This window comes from Hemitrygon akajei, chromosome 21 (genome assembly GCF_048418815.1).
Source record: "Hemitrygon akajei chromosome 21, sHemAka1.3, whole genome shotgun sequence".
NCBI classification, from domain to species: domain Eukaryota; kingdom Metazoa; phylum Chordata; class Chondrichthyes; order Myliobatiformes; family Dasyatidae; genus Hemitrygon; species Hemitrygon akajei.
Window position 1 is genome coordinate 39,043,720 of NC_133144.1, and position 25,754 is coordinate 39,069,473.

Sequence of the window (25,754 nt, forward strand, 5' to 3'; positions counted from 1 at the left end):
TCTAGAAGCAAAAGGATAATAATATCTCAAAATACAAGGTAGACAATTTAGGACTAAGATGAGAAATTGTCTTTATGCAGGATATCATATCTCAACCCTCTACAGCTATGGAAGCTCATTCATTAGCTACTTTATTTCTGATAGATGTCTGGATATTAACAGATATTTGGAAGCATGCAGGAAAGTGATGTTGAGGGAACTCAGAAGTGATGTGATGAATGGCAGAGCAGGCTCCATGGATCAAATAGCTCACTTTTGCTCCCACTGATTATTTGCAAATCTCATCATTCCTTTCCCAAGATCAATTGGGTCACAAAATAGAGTGTGTGGTCACCCTTTACCTCATTGGCATGTTATGTACATTTTACAATCATACAGAATCACATTTCCTTTTCCAGTTTCTGATGCGGACAGTATTGATAACCTGGAATTGGCAGTGATTTGTCTGCAGATTTTATAACTGGCTTATATATTTTTATTGAAGGAATTATTGATTTACACTGTTGAATTCCAAAGAAACAAAGGGCATGTAACGCGAAGAACTGCTAGTTAATTTAAAGTGACCATTTCAAACAACTTTGATAACCTGTGAAAAGACTGATATTATTACAGGCTGCTGTACAGTGTATGAGAAATAAGACTCACTGATGTCTATTATTTTAATTTTTAAACAATGAACAACAAACTGGACTTCAAAAACACAAACACAAGGAAATCTGCAGATGCTGGAAATTCAAGGGTCTCGGCCCGAAACGTCGACTGTGCTTCTCCCTATAGATGCTGCCTGGCCTGCTGCGTTCCACCAGCATTTTGTGTGTGTTGCTTGAACAAACTGGACTTAGGGGTTTATTATCCTGAGAGTAGCTGCCACTTAAAAATTCAGTGCGCACGTGTTGTCACTAGGCGAAAAATTGCACAGCACAAGATTTTTGTGCACACTGATCATTACAAAATTAAAGGGTACATTGTTCCCAGGCTTCTTGGTATTTTTGAGAATCAAAATTAGATTTAATATCACCAGCCTAGGTCATGAAATTTGTTGTTATGCAGCAACATAACCTTGCAATACATAATAAAATCTGAATTACAGTAAGAATTATCTATATTAAAAAGTTAAATTAAACAAGTAATGCAAAAAAAAAGTGAGTGTTCATGAGTTCAATCCCCATTCAGAAATCAGATGGTAGAAGGAGCTGTTCCTGAATCATTAAGTGTGTGCCTTCAGGCTCTTGTACCTCCTTCCTGATGGTCGCAATGCGAACAAGGCATGCCCTGAGTGATGGGATGGATGATGGATGCCGCCTTTTTGGGGTATCACTCCTTGAAGATGCAAACACGAGGAAATCTGCAGATGCTGGAAATTCAAGCAACACACACAAAATGCTGGTGGAACACAGCAGGCCAGGCAGCATCTATAGGGGGAAGCACTGTCGACGTTTCGGGCCCTTCGTCAGGGCTAACTGAAAGATAGTAAGAGATTTGAAAGTAGGAGGGGGAGGGAAAAATGCAAAATGATAGCAGAAGACCGGAGGGGGAGGGGTGAACCTGAGAGCCAGACAGGTGATTGGCAAAAGGGATACAGAGCGAGAGAAGGGAAAGGATCATGGGTGATGCACCATCAATAACTCACTCTGAGGCGTAAAAGCGAGATATCGGCTTTTATTGACTGGAAGAAGGAACAAGCAGTGGTTGACCACCATACTACATCCTGGAGACTGAGAGGCCGGGCCCAGGCCTCAATCGCCTTTATACAGGGGTCTGTGGGAGGAGCCACAGGAGCAGTCAGCAGGGGGGGGGGGTGTCCAGACAGGTATATGTAGTTCACCACAATGGGACGGGAGGCCTAGGGAGAAAGAAAGGGGGAGGGGAGCACCAGAGGGAGATGGAGAACAGGCAGAGTGATGGGCAGAGAGAAAAAAAAGAGGGAGAAAAGAAACTAAATATATCAGGGATGGGGTAAGAAGGGGAGGAGGGGAATTAACATAAGTTAGAGAAGTCAATGTTCATGCCATCAGTCCAGGTTGCAGGGGAGGCCAGTGAACATGATGGAGCTGATTGCATTTACAACTTTCTGCAGCTGATTTTGATCCTGTGTAGTTCCCTCCTCCATACCAGATAGTGATGCAGGCAGTTAGAATGCTCTCCACAATCATATGTAGAAATTTGCCAGTGGCTTTAGTGACAAATCAACTCTCCTCAAATTCCAATGAAATACAGCCACTGCCATGCCTCCCTTGTAACTGCATCAATATCCTGAGATTTTAACATCCAGGAAGTTAAAATTACCCATTCTTCCCATTTCTGATCCCTCTATGTTCTCTCGTCATACCCTTTCTGAAGTCCACAATCATTTGGTCTTACTGACATTGAGTGCAAGGTTGTTGCTGTGACACTACTCAACTAATTGATCTCCCTCCTGGACACCTTGTCAACATCTGAAGTTTTACCAATAGTTGTGGCAGCAGCAATCTATATATATAGCGTTTGAGCCACACAGTCATGAGTGTAGTGAGAAAGTAGAGCAGTGGGCTAAGCACACATCCTAGAGGTGTGCCAGTGTTGATTATCAGCGAGGATGAGATGTTGTTATTTCTGTTCTGCACAGACTGGTCTTTTGGGTGAGGGAGTCATTGATCTAATCATGCTCCATTATCGTTCTTGTAGACAAGAGGCGAGTTTGGCAACTGCGAGTTCTACACTGCTTTTCAGCCTCAGACCTTGGTTCCTCAACTCCCTCAGCCACACTTCGCCCAGAAGCTCGGGCTAATCAGCCCATTACACTTTCTCCACATCCAAGACGCACAGCAGACTGAAGACAAATAAAACCCCAACACATACCAATCGTCTATAACAGAAACAAAAGACATTAAGTGTAAAAAGTAAAAGGGTTTGATTCCAACACACTAAGGTCAGTGAAAGCCACAGACAGAAAGGTAACATGAAGCAGAGAACAAGACTTTAGGGTAGAATTTCTTTTTAATTTTTCTTCGATAGCAGCAGGGATTGATTCATAGATGCACAAAAATAAGTATTTCCTGACAATGTGCAATATGAGCAAGTTATACTAACCCTCTGGAGAAAAGCAACCTCCAAAACCATCCAATTGGGATTTTTCAAACTAGTTATCACAAAATCTTCAGTATGTTACTTTTTTCTGCATTACCATCAATTAAACACACTACTCAATGTCAAATTGTTCCAGCAGGACCACGTGTATCGTAGCAGTGACCAGGGTTCAATTGACAATGTGCACAAGCCACTTCTATAATAAATACTCTGTTTTAAATATCAATCTATTTTGCCCTAGAAAGCATTTAAGGAATGAGAAAAGGGAGTAAATTTAAACTCACTCAGGCAAGGAAAAGATGTTTTAAATTAAAATCTTACCCACTACTTCAGTAGAGAATTAAACCAGATGGATTCCAATTAAACTGATTTTTAGGTTCAAACTGGCTTCCAACTATAAAAGGCTGGGGTGGGGTGGGCTGGGGTGGGGTGGGGGAGAAACAGTTCCACTAAATGGGACTCTGCTATACTTTTAGGATAAATGTTGCTTCCTATGTACATTCTCCTTTGGCTGGGTAAGACTGATACTGGAATTTTGGATGTTAGAAAACTAGCAGGCTCAATTGTTATTATATCTCCATGAGTAGCTTGAAGTTTAGCAAGGCTCGGCCCACACTGCTATCATTTCTGTACTGACCATGTCTTCTACATTTGCTCAACATAACATTAACACAGAGGATTGAAGCCATTTAATAGTAAATGCATTGTGGTATTAATTACATTCTTAAATCAGTGATGTAGGACAAGGGAGGTGCACCAGAGAATACACCAAGCCAAAGTTATCTCATGATTCATTCCACACAATTCCAGTTAATATGGCCAGTAGCATTTGTAATTAAAAAAAAATCAGATTCAATTTGGAATATATCAACTCAATTTAAAATTTGCTATCTGAAAAGCATGGTTACAAGGTATGCTCTGTAAAGTTGATACTGGTTGTGGGAAGAACAAATTATTTAAAACAAAATTACATCAAAATGGATTAGCGTGGATAGAGACATTACAAATCTTTATGAAAATTTTTTTAAATGTGCTTCAAGGTTTTACAAATACATGTAAGCCCACCTCAGTATTGTAATTGAGAGCCTGGTGTTACTTACTGGAAATATCTAATGTTACAATTTATACAAAGCACAACTGTTGCTCAAGCTACAGTGAATTGAATAAGTATTCAGTCCCCACAACTACTTTCACATTTTACTGTCTCAATTTCTAAAATTTAAAATATACTGAAGTAGGTTTTTTGTGAGCTAACTCTACAAAATTTTGTGCATGTCAAAAATTCCAAAATCTGTCCACAATTTACTAATTAAAAACCAAAGTAATCATCCCATTTGTAATTAATGCACTAACTTTCCTCAGGTGCAGTACTGTGTATTACCTTACAACTCACCCAATTGATGTAGAAATTTGGAGGATCCCCTGAACAAAAACCCACCCTCTCTGTAAGGTTCAACAGTACGGTAGATTTCTACAGACCAAACGAAAAGTCAAAAAAGTTCAAGTCAGGGAAATGATAACAGAAAATAACAGATTCAGGGAAAGATACGGAACCATTTCAATGGCACTGAATATACCTCGGAGTTCAATGCAGTCTTTTGTGAAAAACTTGAAACAATATGAAACCACAGCCACACCTCCTAGGTCAGGCTGCTCCCCCCCCCCCCCCCCAAAACTTAGTCGCAGAGAAGAATGACTCTTGTAAGAGAGGCTACTGTGATGCCAACAGCCACTCTGGGTGAGCTGCAGAAGTCCGTGGCTGCAAATGCAGATGAAGTTAATAGCTCCGTAATCTCTAAAGCCTTGCACAAAAAGAGTATTTATGGAAGAGTGAGAAGAAATAAGCCCTGGCTTTGAAAAAAAAACCATCCTTACCCATGAAGACGGCCAACTGTCACTCAGAAGATACTCTCAAGATGTGGAAGGAGGTCTCGCAGCCCAATGAGAATAAGTGGAACTTTCTGGCCTCAACACTAACCGGCACATGAGGCATAAATCTAACACTGAGCATCATCCCTAGGGTAGAGTACGGTGGGGGTAGCATCAGGTCATGGGGACTGAAAATCTGGTCAGGATTGATGGGAAAATGAATGCTGCTAAATACAAAAGAGACCCTGGACACAAACTTGCTTGCATCTTCCAGAAAGCTTAAACTGGGGAGGAAGTTCATCTTTCAGCAGGACAATGACCCAAAGCACACAGCCAGAGGAACCATGGAGTGACTTCAAATGTAGAAAATTTGTGTCCTTGAGTGGTCTAGTAAGAGTCCCGATTTTAACCTGATCAAACATCTCCAGCAAGACCTCAAGATTGCCGTCCACCACCGCCCCCAAATTAACCTGGCACAGCTTGAGCTATTTTTCCAAGGAAGTGTGGGAAAATCTTGGTCCATTATGTTGTGCAAAGCTACTAGAGGCTTTGTAGTCTGTAGTAGCTATGAGAGATGGTTCAACTAAAAACTGAACAAAGGGGATAAATACTTTGGAACTGCTGGCATTTCAGTTTTTGAATTTTTAATTTTTCAGGCTTTTCAGTTTTACTGTTCTTTGGGCTCTACTCTGGGGGGAAAATGTAGCATGCAATTCATGAATAAAAATTCTCAGTTAAATTGATCAAAATCCCTGGTTGTAATATTTATGTGAATGAAGAGTTGGGGGCTGAATGCCTTTACAAAACACTGTATATAGAAAGCATGACAACTAAAACATGTGATAGTCAAAACATTTGTGGTCCATTCTCCAAGAACAGGGAAGCTTCAGTCTTCTCCACCACAGATCTTCAATAGAGAATCTCTATAATCTCCACTTGTATCTCCCTGTGGAAGCAATAATAGATTTTAGCAATTTCACTTTGTTTTTCTCCTTCATATAAACGTGGTGCACACAATGGATGACTTCATATCCGTGCTTTTGTTCATCTTCACATTCACTAGTGACACTGAAATTCAATGCCGCATTTTCTATCTGCACGTTTCCAGCAGTCAGCTCTTTAAAGTGTGCACAAATGTACTGTTAAATAAGCTCTGAACAGAAGCTGGTAGTCATGCACAAATATGAAATAGGGCAGATTTTAAACTTTTGCTGGTACTAATGACGGAGTACAGGCAGATATCAAGATACCTCAGTAAAATCAATTAATGCAACTAACCTTAAAATCCCAGGCCAAAGTTGGAATACAAAATAAAAATTGCCCAAAAGTTTTTTTCTACCATCAGGACTTATACTTTATGTTAAAAAAAAATCTGCACCTTTGCACATGCCTTCTCTCCTACCAATATGAACAGCGACACACATCCATGAGATTGTCTAAGGAATCTTAACACCTAATAATGACACTGGACTATCAACATAGTTACACACATTCATCTAATTGTACTTCCTTTAGGATTTAAGAAGGTTCAAAGAAAATTATCAAAGTACATACGTCCCCATATACTTTCACTACCTTGAGATTAACTTTCTTACAGGCATTCACAGTAGAACAAAAATCCAATAGATCAATGGGGAAAAACTACTCAAAGATAGAAGCTAATTAAAAATGAGCTATCCACAGGTTTTAAGCTATTGTCCTAAACAAGTTACACTAAATCAATGCATATATTCAAGAATATTTGATTTCTAATACAAGACTACCAAAGGGCAGATCCATCCAAATTTGATCAGAAAGTAAATGTTTTATTAAATAAATTGTCTGCCCTCAAAAAGAAATTGTCAACATACCATAATTGCAGAGTGGACAGCCTCATCATACTTGGCTTTGTAAGCATCCTTGATGTCCGCAAGATCAATTTCAGAGCGAGACACTATAACTCTCATCAAAGTACTGTCATCTGTGCCAGCACCCTAATAAGAAATAAAGAAAGCACATCCTCCAAGGTTAATATTCTGAATTATTCACTTAATCCAATCACTAGTCTTCATTCAGCAAGAATGAAGTATAGAGCAAATGAGACTAGGACACATCACCCACATCCCTCCAAAGTAGCAGCTGTAATATATTTTAAAAAAAAGACAGGCAAAGGCAGTGAAGACAGCGCCAATTCTGTGCACGAGAGCAGGAAGAGTGTCATCGCATCAGAATCAACAACTGAACTCCTTGTAGGTTCAAGGTATCTGCTCCAAGCCCCTTTTAAACAGAATGGGCATATATCTGCTCCTAACCAGGGCCCTTTTCTAGTCAGAAAAAGAACTATCTACCAAATGCTCTCCCACCTGTACAGTATCTGACCAGTACAAGCTCAACGAGGATTGCCTGTATTGTTGACAACTGGTAATTAAGATCCAAGCTTCCACATCTATGCACTGCTGTCAAATGACTGGGATTTCTGGCACTGTTCTAACCATAACCTTAAAACTAATACCAAAGATGACTTCAGTTAATTTTTATGAAGACTGCTCAAGTGATAAAGCACAATAAGGAAATCAGAGGAAGGAATCTACAAGCGGAAGTACATTGTATATTGTACATTTGGAACTGTAATTTATCACTTTTGAGTTTAAGCAGAAGGGAAATTGGAGTATCAGAATTGAGAGTCATGAGTGCTGAAGGTTGGCGAGGAACAAATATTAAACCAACAGCCAATATAGTTCAAGAGCTGGTGAAAGATGAAAGTTGGGATAATTTACACTGTGGGACTTCAGCGACCAAGTGTGCTGAAATTTGGTGATGTTGCACCAATTGATCAGGCGCGGACCCCAAATTTCTAGAGTATGTTGAATTTGCTTAAGCAACTAGGGTGAGCATGTGAGAAAGCCAAGCGTGAAAGTTGCAATGCGAAAGAGAGTCAAGAGGATCTGCAAACAGGAAGGCAAGCTCTAGAGCAGGGTGCAACTCAGCAAAGGGATGGGTAGACCAAATATACCATACCTTCATAGCATTGTAAAGTTTCTCTGCAAAATAGGCTGGTGTGTTCTTCACGCATTTGACTGAGGAAAGAGTCATTTATGAAATAAAACCTCTTTTGGAAAGTGACAGTAATACAAATTAATTTAAGTATCAAAACATTGGTATTGTTGCAGATTCTGTGGAATAAAGGTAGAAAACACTACAAAGGAATGAAATTACACCCATGTATTCCTAGCCTCAGCCAAGGCATCATGCAATCAATTTGTTACCTCTGCTGTGGGAATTGGGTGCAGTGGAGAAACTGCTTTCGACTGGTGGACAAGGGTTCTGCAAATAGCAGTGAAGTATCAAGCCTAGTCAAACTCCAATGTAGCGATGGCTCTATGAAACGAGTTCCCAATGCTCAATCAACTCTTGACTCATATTTACACAGGATAGTGGAAGCAATCATGTGCTCTGGACAAATGCCATCATGGGCTGCCATTCCAGAATGTACTGAGCAATGCCAGTTGTCCTAGTTTTTCAGTAGCCATGGACTTGCCAACCTTCATTTCAGTTCAGGTCGATTTATACATTTTCTTTTGTCTTAAAAATGTATTAAACAGATACGACTCTAAAACATCCTGCAGTTTCCACAAACAGAGCTGGTGCGGTTTAAGCATTAACTGGCATAATGATCAGGAGTTATAAAATCCTCTATAATGACAAGCACTGATGTTTTGGAAGGTGGGGAAGCGAATTCCCCGGTCAGAATAATGTCAAATGGACTCTTACATTGTAACAGTGTGCCTTTCCAAATGAGTAATGCCATCAACCTAATCATGAAAAGCCCATATTGCAAAAAGTCTGACTTAGTACTCCTAGAATTGCTTACCAATTTCAGAAAACCTTTAACCAAGTATTTCCTGAGCAGGAATTGTCAAACTATTGCCAAGATATTCCTCATTGTGCTTGCAAAAGGAAAATCACTGGCTGTTTGCGGTTGTTTGGGGGGGGGGGGGTAAATGGAGGGACTGAAAGAGGTAGAATCAAGCTCTTTAAATGGGAGAGCTTTAGTAGTCGAAGAGCAATGACGAATACCTTGCTCAAGTCAGGAACCCAGTGCCTGGCTTCTGATCTACTCAGGAAGGTTCCCCCAAGCCTCAGAAGCAGATATTACAAAAGCACACTTGCAGCAATATCATGGAAAATACAGACAGCACAGCACAGCATGATTTGAGATTTTACTCTTCCCGGCAACTGTGTAGTTCACAACTGCCTTGACAGTCTAATTTCCAGGAAAATAGAAATAATAAGCTATTTTTAAAAATTACCTTCACCAATATCTTAATCATGAACATGCCACCAGTAATTATCAATTGCACTTTCCTCAACAAATACTACTCAGTCACCTTAATGACAATGAGTAGATTCCATGGATTCCTAGAACTAACTGCTGATGAAAAGACACTGGTAAAATGACAGCTCTGTTGCAGATCACTAGATTCTCATGGGAGCTCTCTTGGTCAGTTGTGGAAAACTACAGAACTGTGCAAAAGTCTTAGGCACATACATATAGCTAGGGTGGCTCAGACTTTCCCATAGTACTGTCGTAATTTTATGTATTGCATTATTGCAAAATATAAAATTCATGACGAGTGGTTATAAAAGTGATTCTAATATCAGCCTCTAGTGTAGACAGAGTGGGAAGGGGGAGGGGAAATCATGGTTGAGAAAAGGGGAAGCACTAGAGGGAAGCACATTCTGTAATGATTAATAAACCAATTATTTGTAATCAAATGACTTTGCCTGGTGTCTCAGGGCTGGGTGTGTCTGCACCAACACTCCTGGCACTACTTCTCTGAAAGCTGTCCCACACCCCTCCCGTGGTGTTCCACCCTTGCCATTCCCAACATCCTTTGCTTCCGTATGATTTACAAACTTGCTCATCACGCCACATTGACAAATACAATACTAATGCCTTAGGCACCCTAGCTATATATGTGCCCAAGACCTTTGCATGGTACTGTAGGTTAACATGACAACAATTGCTTCATTGCTAATGGCAGTTCTTAGACCAAAACTAAACTGGTAGACTGTTCACCTTCCTTTTCTCCCTCACTACACCCTTCAAGAAACATTAGCAGCCTTACCAATGGCCAACATAACACTCTGGAGACTTCCTGAACATTCGCTTGCAATGCTGTCTTCAAGATCAATGTCATTTATCTTCTGGTACTCGTCGAACACTGTATGGAAGGAATGACATAAAAGGACAAAGTGTTTGAGTGTGGGCCACGTTTCACCACAACTGGAGGAGATTGTGCAACATTTGAAGAATGCTGATCATTTTAACTGTCAGTTGTAAATTTCACCAAAATCAATTAAAGGTATTTTGTGATATGTTACTCAGATTGCAACTACATTCACTAATAGTGTGTCAACTGACAGGATGACAACCAGCTGTCCTGCACTCGGAAATATCAAATTTGCAAGAGGGAACTGACTCAATTTTTGCAAGAAACACTGGTTACTGTTACCTGCCAACAAATGAGGGACGCTTCTGGAGCAGAGAATGGCAATGAATCGTTCTTCATCTGTACCCCAGGCATTTTCACCAGCTTCATAAAGAGCCTTAAAAAGAACAGTTTCATTTCAAGTAACAACTCAGCAAGTTCATTAATGCTTTTACATGAGTGAGAAGCTGCTCAAAACACTTGTATTTTAGTGACTTCAACAATTTTACAAGGGACATATTCCAGTGCAGAGCATTCCTCTCATTTTTTGGTCAAGTCAACTGAAAGTATTAAAATGTCACCAGTGTGACTTTGAGAGAACCATTTCAAAATTTATGAATATACATGAAAAATATTAATAATAGGCATCCATTAGTCTCGAGAGACCATGGATTTGTGCCTTGGAAGGTTTCCAGGGTGCAGGCCTGGGCAGGGTTGTATGGGAGACCGGCAGTTGCCCAAGCAGCAAGTCTCCCCTCTCCAAGCCACCGATGTTGTCCAAGGGAAGGGCAAGGGCCAATACAGCTCTGCAACAACACTGGTGCCAAGCTACGTGTGGTTAGGTGCCTTATTCAAGGACACAACAAGCTGCCTTAGCTGAGGTTCGAACTAGTGACCTTCAGATCACTAGACCAATGCCATAACCACTTATTAGGGTAGGGTACAAATACTACACTTTAAAATCTGTGTCAGGTTCTCTCAACATTTGAAAAGAAATGTTCTGCTCTCAGTAGCTACAAAGATAAAAGTAAACTTATCACCCTGAGATTCATTTTCTTGAAGGCATTCACAGTAAATACAAAGTAACATTGTAGAGTCATGAAAAACTGCTCATAATAAAGACTGACAAACAACAAATGTACAAAAATCCAAACAGTGGAAATACAAAAATAAACAATAATAAATGCTGAGAAGATGAGTTGTAGAGTCTTTGAAAGTGAGTCCATAGGTTGTGGAATCAGTTCCATGACGGGGTGACTGAAGTTGAGAGGTTATCCCCCTGGTTCAAGAACCTGATGGCTGGGGGGTAATAGCTGTCCCAGCACCTGGCAGTCCGACCCGAGACTCTTGTACCTTCTTCCTGATGGCAGCAGCAAGAAGAGAGCGTAGCCTGGATGAAGGTGCTCAATTATGGATGCTGTTTTCCTGCAACAGCACTCCTTGTAGGTGTGCTCAATGGTGGGGAGGGCTTTATCCGTGATGGACTAGGCCATATCCACTACTTTTTGTAAGATTTCCCCTTCAAGGGTATTTGTGTTTCCCTATCAGGCAGTGATGTAACCAGTCAGTATATTCTCTGTGCATCTATACAAATCTATCACAGTTTTAGATGTCATGCCAAAACTTTGCAAGCTTTTAAGAAAATCGAGGCACTGGTATGCCTTCCTTGTAATGGCATTTACGTACAGGACAGACTCTCTGAATAACACCAGTTGCTGAACCTCTCCATCTCTGACCTCCAATCTCATAATGAGGACTGGTTCATGGACCTCCAGTTCTTTCCTCCTGTAGTCAACAATCAGCTCTCATTTTAGCTGACATTGAGTGAAAGTTTGGTGTTGTGGCAGCACTGAACCAGATTTTCAGTCTCCCTCCTGTATACTGATTTATCACCACCTTTGATTTGGGCAACAACAGTGGTGTCGTCAGCCATCTTAAATATGGCATTATGACCTCACAGTCATAAATGTAAAGTAGGCTGAGCAGGGGCTAAGCACACAGCCTTGTGATGCACTTGCACTGATGATTGTGGAGGTGAGGTTGTTGTCAATCTGAACTGACTGCGGTCTGCAAGGGTAGGACTAGATGATCCAGTTCCACAGGTGCAGAGGGATGGCAGTGTTGAATGCAGAGCTGTAGTCAATGAAGAGCATCCTGATGTGTGCATCTTCACCATCCAGATATTCCAGGGCTGAGTGAGGAACCAATGAAATGGCATCTGCTTGACCTGTTGTGACGGTCGGCAAATTGCAGCAGATCCGAGTCACTCCTCAGGCAGGAGCTGATGTTTTATCACCAATCTCTCCAGACACTTCACAGTGGACTAAAGTGATAATGGATAATAGTGTAGTTTGAAAGTGACATACCGTCCTGTATGAAAGTTACTAATTGTCCCATATGCTAGGAGTCTGGGGTCAAAGGGATATACCATGCAAGTCCACAAATGAGGTTCTTTTGAAAAAATACACACACATACAAAACAAAATGCACTTATTTGGGGCATTGTCAAGCCAGGGGGCATCTAGAAATATGGCCTGCAGATTTAGAGTTTGGATGATTAATTATTTCTATCCAAACTGTTCACTTGCAGTCTGGATGGGGAGACCACCTCTGGAAGCTTTTCCATTGAAGGAAGTTCAGATCCAGATCATTAACCCCTTGACATCAAGGCTGCAGCTCACCAAATCCGAAGTCAAAGGGCAGCAAGGAGGAAAGAAAAAAGTTCAATGGTTGAAGTCTCGGTCCAAAGGATTATGGATATCAAGTCCTTACAAGGGCATCAATGGGGGCATCCCACCAGGAACCAGTCCAACAAGCACCTTCCACTCCATCAATAACCTTCTATCAGAATGTCAGTACTGGTAACCTTCTCTGATGATAGTGTGTGATATCCAATTCTACTGATAGCAAGTAAAGGAACCCATGCATGCATGGAACAAGACAATCTGCCCGTGCTTGAATGCTGGCAAGTGGCCAGAAATTTGTGCCAGAAGAGTCAGGCAATGACTTTTCACCACTCTTCCTGACATGCAATGATAATTACCGCTACCAAGATCCCACCATCCGTAACTACTGGACCAGCTACAAACACAGTGGCTACAGAGCAGGTCGAAGGTTAGGTGTTCCACATCACATTACCTTGGTTCCTAATAACAAGCGTTTCTTTGGTTTACAAAGTACAAGACAACAGTGTGACAAAATACCCTCGTCTTAGCAGCTGCACAGCCAACAGCACGTGCAGCTCGAAACTATCTAGGACAAAGCAGCCCGTTTAGCTGGCACGCCATCAACCACCTTACCCATTTATTGTCCACACCACTGCTACACAGTGAATAAAGTACATGGATCTACAAAATGTGTTTGCAGCTGCTCAACTGAGATCGTCTGATAGTACCCGCCAAACAAATGACTTCTTCAACCAAACAGAGTGAGCCGAAAGGGTGTGACACCACCTGCAAGTTTTTCCCTCAGGTCAAGCAAGATCAACAAATCCTCACATCTCATGAGAACTGCCCTTTTCAATACACCACATAGTGCTGGCATTGTCAGCAATGCCCACAGCTCAAAATAATTAAACATAAATCTAGCAGATTTGAGCAAGTAGAAAGAATTCGATTTTAATGAAGATTATTTCAAATCTACAAAATCATTGAGTAGCTTGAAGCATCACCAAGAAATCCTGTCAAACAAAAAAAAACTGACTAACTGGCATTTTGAAGCAATGTCCCTTTTGAGGTGTTTGCAGCGCACACATCTTTTGCTGCTAGCGCACAAAGAATCTGCATAATAAGGATGGACTTTAGGACCTGAGGGAGCCGGGAGCTCAGGAACTGCCGCCTGCAGCCACTACTGAATCCACAGTATTCCTGTTCCATTGACAGGTGCCATTAACGCATTAAAATTAATAATCGATCATTCTTAAATCATGTTTGTTTTACTCTCCACAAATTTATATTTACGCCGACCTACTCTTGACTCAGCAGCAGCCATGGGCTGAGCTTCCTGGCTCCTAAAGACCATCACGACACAAACTCTTTGTGCACTAGTAGCAAAAGTTGTGTGCATGCGCACACTTAGAGGGAACATTGTTTTGAAGTATCATTGTCTAAATGATCACAATTTAACAAATACTCATGTCTCATGCATATCACCCACATAAAAAAAAGTTACTGCTGTGTCCCTTCAAGGACCATAACTTCTCTATGTTCCAACCCATACCTACTGGGATTAAGCAAAAGATCTTGTGTTATATTGTTAAGGACAGGTGATAGGAAGCAAGTTGGATTGCATTAATCGTCACTCCTCACCTTTGCATCCTCTTCTGCTTGAGAAGGATCGGCTTCAGCAACACTTCTGTTACCCTGAATTAAAAACAAGCATACGTTTAACCCTCTTGCTTTGTTTAGTTAAAATAGCTCGACACTAATGGCAACTAGAAAACTAAAGGGCAGAAAATCAATTTAGCCCATGGCCCATTTATTTTAGGATTTCTGGGCAAACAGACCAAGATACACAAGCAAATAACTTTCTCTTGGAGTCCAGTGTAACACTTGCAAAAGCTGCCATCCCAAAGGCAAGACTGATGCTTCATGATAAAGATCTCTCTAAATTGTATGTGATCTTTAGCGATTAAAGACTTGCACGTCTTCACGATGCAAAACAAGAATGTTGTTTGATAACTTTCCACGCTTGCTGACTAAAAGGATATAGTGATCGCAGTGGAAGGGGAAATCAGGATGCAGATCATGCCAAGTCTTAGGCTGTTTCTTCTCCACCTGAATGAATGACTCAAATGATAGCATATATTCCAAACTGGACCTCAAACCCACCAGCAAGTGTTTGGGGGGGGGGGTACAGGGGTTAGTGGGAGAGAAGGACAATATAGCTCAGACAGATATTACCAAGCAACACACACAAAATGCTAGTGGAACTCAACAGGGCAGGCAGCAACTATGTAAACAAGTAAATAGTCGATGTTTCAAGCTGAGACCCTTCATCAGATCGACTGTTTACTCTTATCCATTGATGCTGTCTGACCTGCTGAGCTCCTCCAGCATTTTGTGTGTGTTACTTTGGATTTCCAGCACCTGCAGATTTTCTTGTTTGAGATGTTACCTGACACCTACTTTTGCAAATAAAAATACTAACTCTGCACAGATGATTCTAAAGGGAGATAACCCAATGAGCACTTACAAATTATTTTCTTTTAAAAACCCAGACTGATCCAAGTCTATCTCCTGTGGTGAATAATTTCTTTTTGCAGCAAAGGCCAGACTTTCAACCCAAATCAATCCTGCAGCATCGTGAGCAATGTTTAATTTAGGTGGTAGATCCATGTAGTTGGACTCAAATGTTCTTGCTCCTCCATTCACTGAGCCCTACCCCACCCCACTTCATCAGACCCTTGCTCCGTCAGTACAGAACTGGGATATGAAACTGCATTTAAACTTGGGCTCAGGAAAAAAAAACAAACAAACAGATAGGCTTACAGGTCCAGGACCAGCGAGTGATAAATACAAATCTGACTGAACCATGCCCCTCAGAGATGGTAATGCACCACAACGGTAGTGCACCATACTAGCACAAATATAGAGCCCCTGACTTAGACTTAACAGGATAAGCATAAACAGGAGAATACAGATGCTGGGATCTCAGCCTAAACCGGCTTTCTATAGAAGGAAAGCAGAGGGCTTAAAGCATCCATCTTTCGACTGTGCCAAACAAGTATGAAAAAAAATTAAAGTTTTACTCACTTCAAAAAAAAAAAATTCCAGCTTAAGAATATACAACTCAATTGAAATTATACTTTGGAAATACTTGGAGGGTTTGAAGTTCAAGATGCTCAAAAGGCACCTCCTAGAAAAACATTCATTGAATGCTAAATAGATATTCTGAAGATGCTCGATATACCCAGGTCAATAACTCCTCCACAGATGTTTATATTTCACATCGAAGGCCCTTTGTTGGGAACCTTTGTCATGGACCTGAACAAGTTAACCGTTTCTTTACAGATGCTGCCTGACCTGATGAACATTTACAATGCTTAAGAAAAAGAATGGATATTTGAGATGAAGGCCAGAATTGACAGCTCAACTGAATTAGATACATTTTCTTAAAGTAATTAAAAATTAATGCTGCTAACTGCAGTAAATACAGCAACTTTTCAAAAACAGTGGAAATATCATTCAGAGATTCAACCCAAATTAAAACTAAAAATTTGTACCTGAACTAGGGAAACCAGAACTCGTTGAAAGTAGCTTGATGTGTCTGAGGCGAGATCCTCCTCCAAATTAGATTCAAAGTCTAGAAAGAAACATTTATGAGAATTCTCAACTGACAAGTAGCGTCTGTTTATTCACCTCAGCACCCCGTTTTGTTTCATGTGTAAGGGATTTGCTGACACAGACTCTCAGCAGGTAGTTGGCTTAAATAGATGAAATTGGATTTTTCTCCAGAAAATGACAATTTACTAGAAGCAGATTCAGACTGTTAAGAAGTTAGTTGTTAAAGTTGTAGGTGGATAGAAATTCACAAGTCAGGGGGAGGGAGGGAGGGATGTGGGGAAAAGCAGTCACATCAAAGTCTGCTGAAAGGCAGCTTGAACAGTGGCATAGGTCATCAAAACCTGGCCTTTTTCACACTGAGGCTCTCTGATGGGATAATAGGACCCTGAAAGTTGTAGAATAAATATTTAAATGACTCAAAAGTAAATAGGAAGAGTGAAATTAAAAAGTTAAATGGACAAGTTTTGCATTAACCCAGGAAGCATTTCTGCTTTGAATGGGGATAGAGAAGGTAGGAGTCAAAAAGCTATAAAGAGACAGCTTCAATCCGATGACCACCTTTTTGGGAAACTTGCAACCTTTATTCCAATACAACTTCAGGTTACAAAGCTTCCACAACACAATCAGCTCAAATATTTAAGAACAGGTTACTACTCAGTTACCTTGAGGGCAACAAAAACAAGGTAATTATTCTTCAGAACCTGGAATAGTTATTCGTGTCCAAAGACTTCCTGTACCTTGTCATTTTACATTACAGTTATGACACTGCTAATACGGTTCTGTGCAAATGTCTTAGGCAACCTAGATCTTTTATATAAATTTTGTTTTAGGAGCTTAGATATCAGTAGAAAAGAGCAAATTTTAGATTTACTTACATTTTCCAAAAAATTAGCTTTAAGAGAATTTTTTAAATCCCTAAATAAAGTAGCATTAAGTAATGGACCACTTTTCAAATAAAAGTTTCATGACTTTCTTGGTGTATAGTCCAGTGCACGATTAAACAAAGATAACAGGATGCTAATGATCTATGACATAATGAGTTGAATAAACTAATTAACTGAAACAGAAATGAGTGTAGAAGGAATCAGACTGGGCAAAGAACAACCAAACTGAAAGGTGAGGGTGTGGCAGATATGACCATTTAACCTTCAAATCATTAATTCTTACACCATAGCAACAAGACACAAGGTGGTCATCCTGCATCAGCAAGGTCTCACCCAAGCAGAAATTTCATGGCAGACAAGAGTTTCAAGATCTGTTGTCCAAGCTCTTCTAAAGAACCACAAAGACACAGGTAAGGTTGAGGATCAGAAATGCAGTGGTTAGCCATAGAAATGAGAACTGATATCCCTTCTAAATCGGAAGTTGTCCAGCACTGCTGTCTGCTCTGAACTCACAGAAACCACTGGAATCCAAGTACACCCCTCTACAATGTGAGGAAGTCTTGTCAAAAGTGGCTGTCATGGAAGAGTCCTACCAAAAAGCTGTTCCTCCAAAGCCAAGAATCACCTACGCACAAAAAATAACACAAGAACTGGGGCACAGAACCATGGCAACAAGTGCTCTGAACTGACTACATTTGAAATTTTTGGCTCAAACAGGAGGCAGTTTGTCTGTAGAAGAGCTGGACAGTGCCACATGGATGAGTGTGCGCAGTCAACATTGAAGCACGATGGAAGTTCTCTGCAGGTTTGGGACTGCATTTTTGGCAAATGGAGTTGATGATGTGGTCAGAATTAATGGAATCCTCAATGCTGAGGAGCAACAGCAGATTCTCATTCATCATGCATTTCCATCTGGGAGGCATCTGATTGGTCCCAACTTCATTCTGCAACAGGATAATGACCCCAAATACACGGCTAAGGTCAGAAAGAACTATCTTGAGCAAAAAGATCAAGGAGTTCTGCGACAGATGGTATGGCCTCCTCAGAGCCCTGATCTCAAAGTCATTGAGACTGTCTCGGATTACCTGGCGAGACAGAAGCAAGCAAGGGAGCTAAACTCTACAGAAGAATGTGCCAAGTTCTCTAAGATGCCTGGATCAACCCACAGCTGTATTTCTTATAAAAGTGCACAACAGTGTACCCAGGAGAACTGATGCAGTTTTAAAGGCAAGGGTGATCACACCAAATACTGATTTTAGGTCCCCCCCCCCCCCCCCCAGTTTACTGTTCTTTATAGTAAACGTTTTGACATATAGAAACTTTTCAATATTTTTGAAAACATCTTCGCTTGACAGATTTTTTTTTTTAGAACACATGTGCCTAAGACTTTTGCACAGTATTGATGCAAACCACAAAATAGCACTGGCAACCTATCAGATCAAGAGCAAAGAACATAAGTGTCTGAAATTCCATTTAACCTGACCAGTTATCCAGTGTTCAGATACGCATTAGAGGCCGGAGTCCTAGGAGACTTTTCTTACAAAGAGGACAAGTTGCTTAGACTAGAATATCAAAAAGCCTTTTGACCATGATTAACCAGCTCACAGCAGAAGCAGGAATCAAACCTGGGATCTTGTTAACACATACAAACAAGCTGGAGGAACTCAGCAGGTCGGGCAGCATCCGTTGAAAGAAGCAGTCAATGTTTCGGGCCGAGACCCTTCGTCAGGACTGAAGAGGGAGGGGGCAGGGGCCCTATAAAGAAGTGGGGGGAGGGTGGAAGGTGCCAGGTGAAAAAACAATCAGAGGAAAGATCAAGGGGTGGGGGAGGGGAAGCAGGGAGGGGATAGGCCGGAGCGGTGAAGGAGGAATGAAGGGGAAAGCACTACGGGTAGTAGAAGGCGGCAGAATCATGAGAGAGGCGATAGGCAGCTAGAAGAGGAGGCAGAGTGAAAGTGAGATGGGGGAAGGGAGAGGGAGGGAATTACCGGAAGTTGGAGAATTCGATGTTCATACCAAAGTATGACAAAGGGTCTTGGCCCAAAACGTTGACTGCTCCTTTCAACGGATGCTGCCCGACCTGCTGAGTTCATCCAGCTTGTTTGTACGTCTTGATTTGACCACGGCATCTGCAGTGTACTTTGTGTTTACTAGGATCTGGTTTATATTTCCTAAGTAAAATGCTAGCATTCATTCCGAATACAAGAAAACATGCATCTCAGTATAACTTCAGACATTTAATCACTTCTCCTATACTCACATCTTCCCTTAACTGAAAAGTGCCAGAAGAAATATTTTCATGATTGACTAGACTTCATTAACAGATTCCAGTAACCACTGTCCTGTTATTAAATACTAGCATACCTTCTTTATAAGCTGCCACAATCCGGTGGATCTGTCCATTAGTACGCGATGCTAAGATTTCAATCAGAACATCCTCAGATGTCCCAGCACCCTGTTGAGGAAAGCAAAAAAAAAAAAATCAAATAAAAAAATTATACCCTCATCTCAAGCCAAAGTATAGCAATCATGTATTTGCCCAACATAAACGTGCATTCTTTACACTGGAAAGACAAATAAAAAGTGTCCCCACATAACCATTTTCCAAATTCTAAGCGTTATTACACAACTGAGATTGGATTTCAGACCAGGTGTTAAAGGCATAAACCTCACTGCGATGCTGCTCGGTATCAGTTACCTGTAGTCGCCATCTGCTTAACAGAGAAGGCCTCAACTCTTGATTCACCTGATGTTTAAAAAATCCATTTATTGCCAATAATCTGCTCTCTTACATTGTGGGGGTGGAAAATGGGTCAACCTTTTGACAGGAGCTTCTCAATTAATCCCAATCTGAAAGGGGTACAAAGAATGCTGATCAGGACTTTGCCTGGGAAGAAACTATCCAAAACTAAGGGGACTAGGTAGGCAGGATTGAAAAACTTTTTCCTCACGACAGGTAAAGTTTGGGAGGGAAGTAAGGACTTTCACCCCACTCTGAAACACAATAAATCTGCAATCTGGAACACACTGCCTGAGGTAGTCAAGATAGGTACCATCACATTTTAGCATCTAGACAAGCACTTGGATCACTAACGTCTGGAAGATTATGAGCCAAGGGCTGCTGAACGGGATCAGTGCAAATGGTACAGTGGGTTAATAGGCAAGCTTCTGCTCCGTGTGACAGACCATGACCATTGGCACTTCATATTTCCTCACCCAGCTTTCAAAACATTATGTTAAAGCAGAAACCTCTCTTCAATGACTCATCCTTTGCTTGAAGACTGTGCTTCACAGTCCGAGACTGAACCTAAAGAAAACATACTCCCTATATCTAGTCCATCAAGTCCTTCACCTATATTGCATCCACAAAACCTCTTCCAACCTAGGAGTTGAAGGTCAATGAAGCAAATGAAAGTTCAAAGTAAATTCTATTATCAAAGTATATATCACCAAACAACTCCGAGATTAATTTTCTTGTGGGCATACTCAATAAATCTATAGCATAATAGAATCAATGAAAGACCGGTGTTCAACCAGAGTGCACAAGACAACAAACTGTACAAATACAAAAAGAAATAGTAATAAATAAATTAATAATTAGCAAGGACATGAGCTGAAGAACCCTTGAAAATGAGTCCATCGGTTGTGGGAACATTTCATTGATGGAGCAAGTGAAATTGAATGAAGTTATCCTCTTTGGTTCAAGAGCCTGATGCAATGCTCCAAGGAGTAGTAACTGATCCTGAACACGGTGGAGAGTCCCGAGGCTCCTGTACCTTCTTCCTGATGGCAGCAGTGAGAAGAGGACATGACCTGGGTGGTGGGGGTTCCTGATGGTGCAAGCTGTTTTCCTGTGACAGTATTTCACATTGATGTTCTCAATGGTTGGGATGGCTTTACCCATGATGAACTGGGCTGTACCAACTACTTTTCATAGGATTTTCTGTTCAAGGGCATTGCTGTTTCCATTCCAGGCTGTTTGCAGCTAGTCAATATACTCTCCACTACACATCTAAAGAAGTTAATAGACACTTGAACCTGCTCCAGGAAAATCTTAAAATGGTGCCTTGGGATTGGGTTGATTGAAACCCAACAACAGCATTTGCAAGGCAGGGCTACGCATAGGAAATGTTTGCTTCTGGATGCCCACAAACTTCAGATTCACCAGGGTTCCTCAATGCCACACTTGGTCAAGCACAGGCTTGATGCTGAGGGCAGAGATTCTCTCCTCACCAATTTTTAAACTTTCATTGCTATTGGTTGCCAGGTTAATTCTGCACCACATGCAAAACCCAAACTGTTTTTCTGAACAAGTGCACATTACAGTAAAGTCAACAACACTTTCCATCACTTGTTGATTGAGAACGGACCAATTAGAAGATTGAAAACAAGTAAAATTCGGGTTACCTTCAAGGCATCATGCAGCTCCTTGGCATCATAGTGATCAGGGGGGAGCATGAGAGCAACAATTAGAGACTCAAACTTTCCTGACAGCTCAGACTTCAGATCATCAACCAGGTCCTATAGAGCAAACGGGACAGATTAGTGCTGTGGCACGTCAGATGGAATACCTCAGACAAAATGACATAAAAGACAGCAAGGGATTTCAGTCTAATTATATTCTATTTTACATTCAAGAAGGATGTGGAAATGCAGTGTTTTTGGTACTCTTCTACTGATCTACAAAAGCATCAAATTTCCCCCTTCCTCAATCTCCCCTCTCGATCTTTCTCTTAGGCAAGTATGATTACCACCCTTCCTAGAAATTCTTGTCACTGAAACATTTGCAAGGATTTCAGCAAGCAGTATGTGCTAGGTGTAATTTGTGACAGAGGTGGGAATGAAATTATTCTATATGCAATACCTCCATTTGAGAACTGAAGGGTATCTTGGTGCACAACAGTGCTAAAATCCTCGCAGATTCCCCCCTCCTTTCCAGTCCTCCACCCTCCCTACCTGCAGTGGTCCATATTTTAAGCTTAAAAGTACAATTCAAATTTGGTTGTATCCTGGGCTTTAGCTGCAGTGGCAGTAGTTTGGCAGAGTGGAATGGAGGATAGAGGAAAGTTAGGATAGTGCTTACTAGGAATGTCAAATTTCTGACTTCAAGTCTTGTATTCACTGAGCTTTGATAAAAGATCCAGGCCAATATTTCAAGAACAAAACAAATGCACAAAAATCCAAGTTTAATGCTATTCACAACCTGGCAAGTTTTGCTTCCACTAATGTTTCAGAGTTGGGAAAACTAACCTACAAATATTGTGTCTTATGCTGTATCTAGCTGCAAAGTCTTAAGAAAGCAATTAAATTCATTACAAAACCATTGGGGGTGGTGGCAAAGAATATTCTTCAAAGCACGATGTTTGCTCATTTCAGAACCAGCTTCATATGGAATTTTTGTTTCATTCTTTCAGGTGAAGTGCTAGGCTGCAGCTGTTCTTTACCGAAATCCCAATTGCCTTGTCAACAAACAGGCCAGTCCTTCACCAAAGTGTAATACAAGCCTCCAACTACAAGTATTGATCAAGTGCACAAAACAAATCTATATTGCATTACCTCAACTATTCTGCGATGGCACGTATTCTCACCACTGAAATAAGTTTCTTCAGAATTCCCTTTGGATTGACAATGGCTGGTTCTGCTATTCAGAGACATTTGAAATTGAAGATCTCAAATTTAAAAAAAGATCATCTCTAGTTCCTAGACCCAGTCCATTCAGCGGTTCCAACAATTGTACACATGCACAAACTCCTTATAAAAGGACCAGGCCAAGTGCAGATAGTACAGTGGTTTAATCATCCTTCTGCAAGTCCTTACCTTCCACTCCAACATTTAAACGGATACCCTTTCACAAAGTCTGCAGGCTTCAACAAGATTCCATCAGTAGACGTACTTTCCCCTTCTGTACTGAGAGAATTGCTCTCAGCATGACTCCCTGGTCTACACTCCTGATCCACATACCACACCTTCCCCACATAACATTAATGCAACTTCTCCTCCTTTTCCACCATCCAGGATGAAATCAGACCCATCAGGTATAGGAGTAATTCACTTTTCCTCCAAATTTAATGTACTGAATTTGGTGTTGACAATGTGGTTACAGGTTTCCCCCGCTATCCGAAGGTAGAGCGTTCCTATGAAACCGTTTGTAATCCGAAATGTCGTAAAGTGAAGCAGCAATTACCATTAATTTATATGGGAAAAATTTGAGTGTTCCCAGACCCAAAAAATAACCTACCAAATCATACCAAATAACACACAAAACCTGAAACAACACGAACAGCCAAACCAGGAATGATATGATAAGAGCAAGCACGAGGAAATCTGCAGAGGCTAGAAATTCAAACAGCACACACACACAAAACGCTGGTGGAACACAGCAGGCCAGGCAGCATCTATAAGGAGAAGCACTGTCGACGTTTCGGGCCGAGACCCTTCGTCAGGACTAACTGAAAGGAAAGATAGTAAGAGATTTGAAAGTAGTGGGGGGGGGGGGGGGGGGAATGCGAAATGATAGGAGAAGACCGGAGGGGGTGGGATGAAGCTAAGAGCTGGAAAGGTGATTGGCGAAAGTGATACAGAGCTGGAGAAGGGAAAGGATCATGGGACGGGAGGCCTCGGGAGAAAGAACGGAGCGGGGGGAAGCACCAGAGGGAGATGGAGAACAGGCAAACAACTAAATATGTCAGGGATGGGGTAAGAAGGGGAGGAGGGGCATTAACGGAAGTTAGAGAAGTCAATGTTCATGCCATCATGTTGGAGGCTACCCAGCCGGTATATAAGGTGTTGTTCCTCCAACCTGAGTTTGGATTCATTTTGACAGTAGAGGAGGCCATGGATAGACATATCAGAATGGGAACGAGGCGTGGAAATAAAATGTGTGGCCACTGGGAGATCCTGCTTTCTCTGGCGGACCGAGCATAGGTGTTCAGTGAAACGGTCTCCCACTCTGCGTCGGGTCTCACCAATATATAAAAGGCCACACCGGGAGCACCGGACGCAGTATACCATACCAGCCGACTCACAGGTGAAGTGTCGCCTCACCTGGAAGGACTGTCTGGGGCCCTGAATGGTGGTGAGGGAGGAAGAGTAAGGGCAGGTGTAGCACTTGTTCCGTTTACAAGGATAAGTGCCGGGAGGGAGATCGGTGGGAAGGGATGGGGGGGACGAGTGGACAAGGGAGTCGTGTAGGGAGCGATCCCTGCGGAAAGCAGAAAGAGGGGGGGGGGGGGGGAGGGAAAGATGTGCTTGGTAGTGGGATCCCGTTGGAGGTGGCGGAAGTTACAGAGAATTATACGTTGGACCTGGAGGCTGGTGGGGTGGTAGGTGAGGACAAGGGGATCCCTATCCCGAGTGGGGTGGCGGGTGGATGGGGTGAGGGCAGATGTGCGGGAAATGGGAGAGATCATCCCATCCGCCCGCCACCCCACTCGGCCCATCAGGTCTGTTCTGCCATTCCATCAGAGATGATTTATTATCCTTCGCAACCCCATTCTCCTGCCTTCTTCCCATAACCTTTGATACCCTGACTAACCAAGAACCAATCAACCTCTGCTTTAAATATAACCAATGACTTTGCCTCCAAAACAGTCAGTGGCAATGAATTCCACAGATTCACTACCCTCCAGCTAAAGAATCTGTTGTAAGTGAATGTCCCTCTATTCGGAGGCTGTGCCTTCTGGTCCTAAATTCACTCATGTTGGAAACCTCCTCTTCGCATCCATTCCATCTAGGCCTTTCAATGTTCCATAGATTTCAATGAGATCCTTCCTAATTCTTTGAACACCCAGCAAATACAGGCTCAGAACAAAACACTCTACATATGTTAACCCTTTCATTCCTGGAATCATTTTCGTGAATCTCCTCTGGACCCTCCCCAATGCCAGCATATCTTTTCATAGATAAGGGACCCAAAACTACTTACAATACTCCGAGTCTAGCCTGCCAGCGCCTTATAAAGACTCAGCTTCACATCCTTGCTCTTGTATTCCAGTCCTCTCGAAATGAATGCCAACATTGCGTTTGCCTTCCTTACCACCGACTCAACCTGCAAGTTAACCTTCAGGGAATCCTTATAGCACCTCTGATTTTCTCCCCATTTAGAAAATAGTCCATAAGTTTATTCCTTCTACCAAAGTGCATGACCGTACACTTCCCTACATTATATTCCATCTGCCACTTCTTTACCTATTTTCCCCAATCTAGCCAAGTCCTTCTGCAGATTCCCTGCTTCAACACTACCTGCCCATCCACCTATCTTTCTATCGTCTGCAAATTTGGCCACAAAGCCACCAATTCCATCATCCAGATCATTGACATATAACGTAAAAAGATGCTGCCCCAATACCGACCACTACCAACACCACTTGTCACCCGCATCCAACCTGAAAAGAACCTTTATTCTGACTTCTTGCCTCCTGCCAGTCAGCCAATCTTCTATCCAAGCTATCTTTCTATCT

At 41.7% G+C, this 25,754-nt stretch overlaps 1 protein-coding gene across 1 annotated transcript in view; it reads right to left on the reverse strand.

Moving 5' to 3' along the window:
• Positions 1-2,957: 2,957 nt before the first annotated feature.
• LOC140714242 (annexin A5-like) overlaps positions 2,958-25,754 on the reverse strand; it is a 31,623-nt gene continuing 8,826 nt past the window's right edge. Inside the window, exons 5-13 of the mRNA XM_073025280.1 lie at positions 21,703-21,816; positions 19,660-19,750; positions 16,351-16,430; positions 14,435-14,488; positions 10,431-10,524; positions 10,044-10,139; positions 7,933-7,991; positions 6,786-6,908; positions 2,958-5,881 (exon numbers count right to left, since the gene is read on the reverse strand). Of these exons, the coding sequence (XP_072881381.1) occupies positions 5,822-5,881; positions 6,786-6,908; positions 7,933-7,991; positions 10,044-10,139; positions 10,431-10,524; positions 14,435-14,488; positions 16,351-16,430; positions 19,660-19,750; positions 21,703-21,816 (771 nt within the window). The 3' untranslated portion in view covers positions 2,958-5,821. The remainder of the gene's footprint in view (positions 5,882-6,785; positions 6,909-7,932; positions 7,992-10,043; positions 10,140-10,430; positions 10,525-14,434; positions 14,489-16,350; positions 16,431-19,659; positions 19,751-21,702; positions 21,817-25,754) is intronic.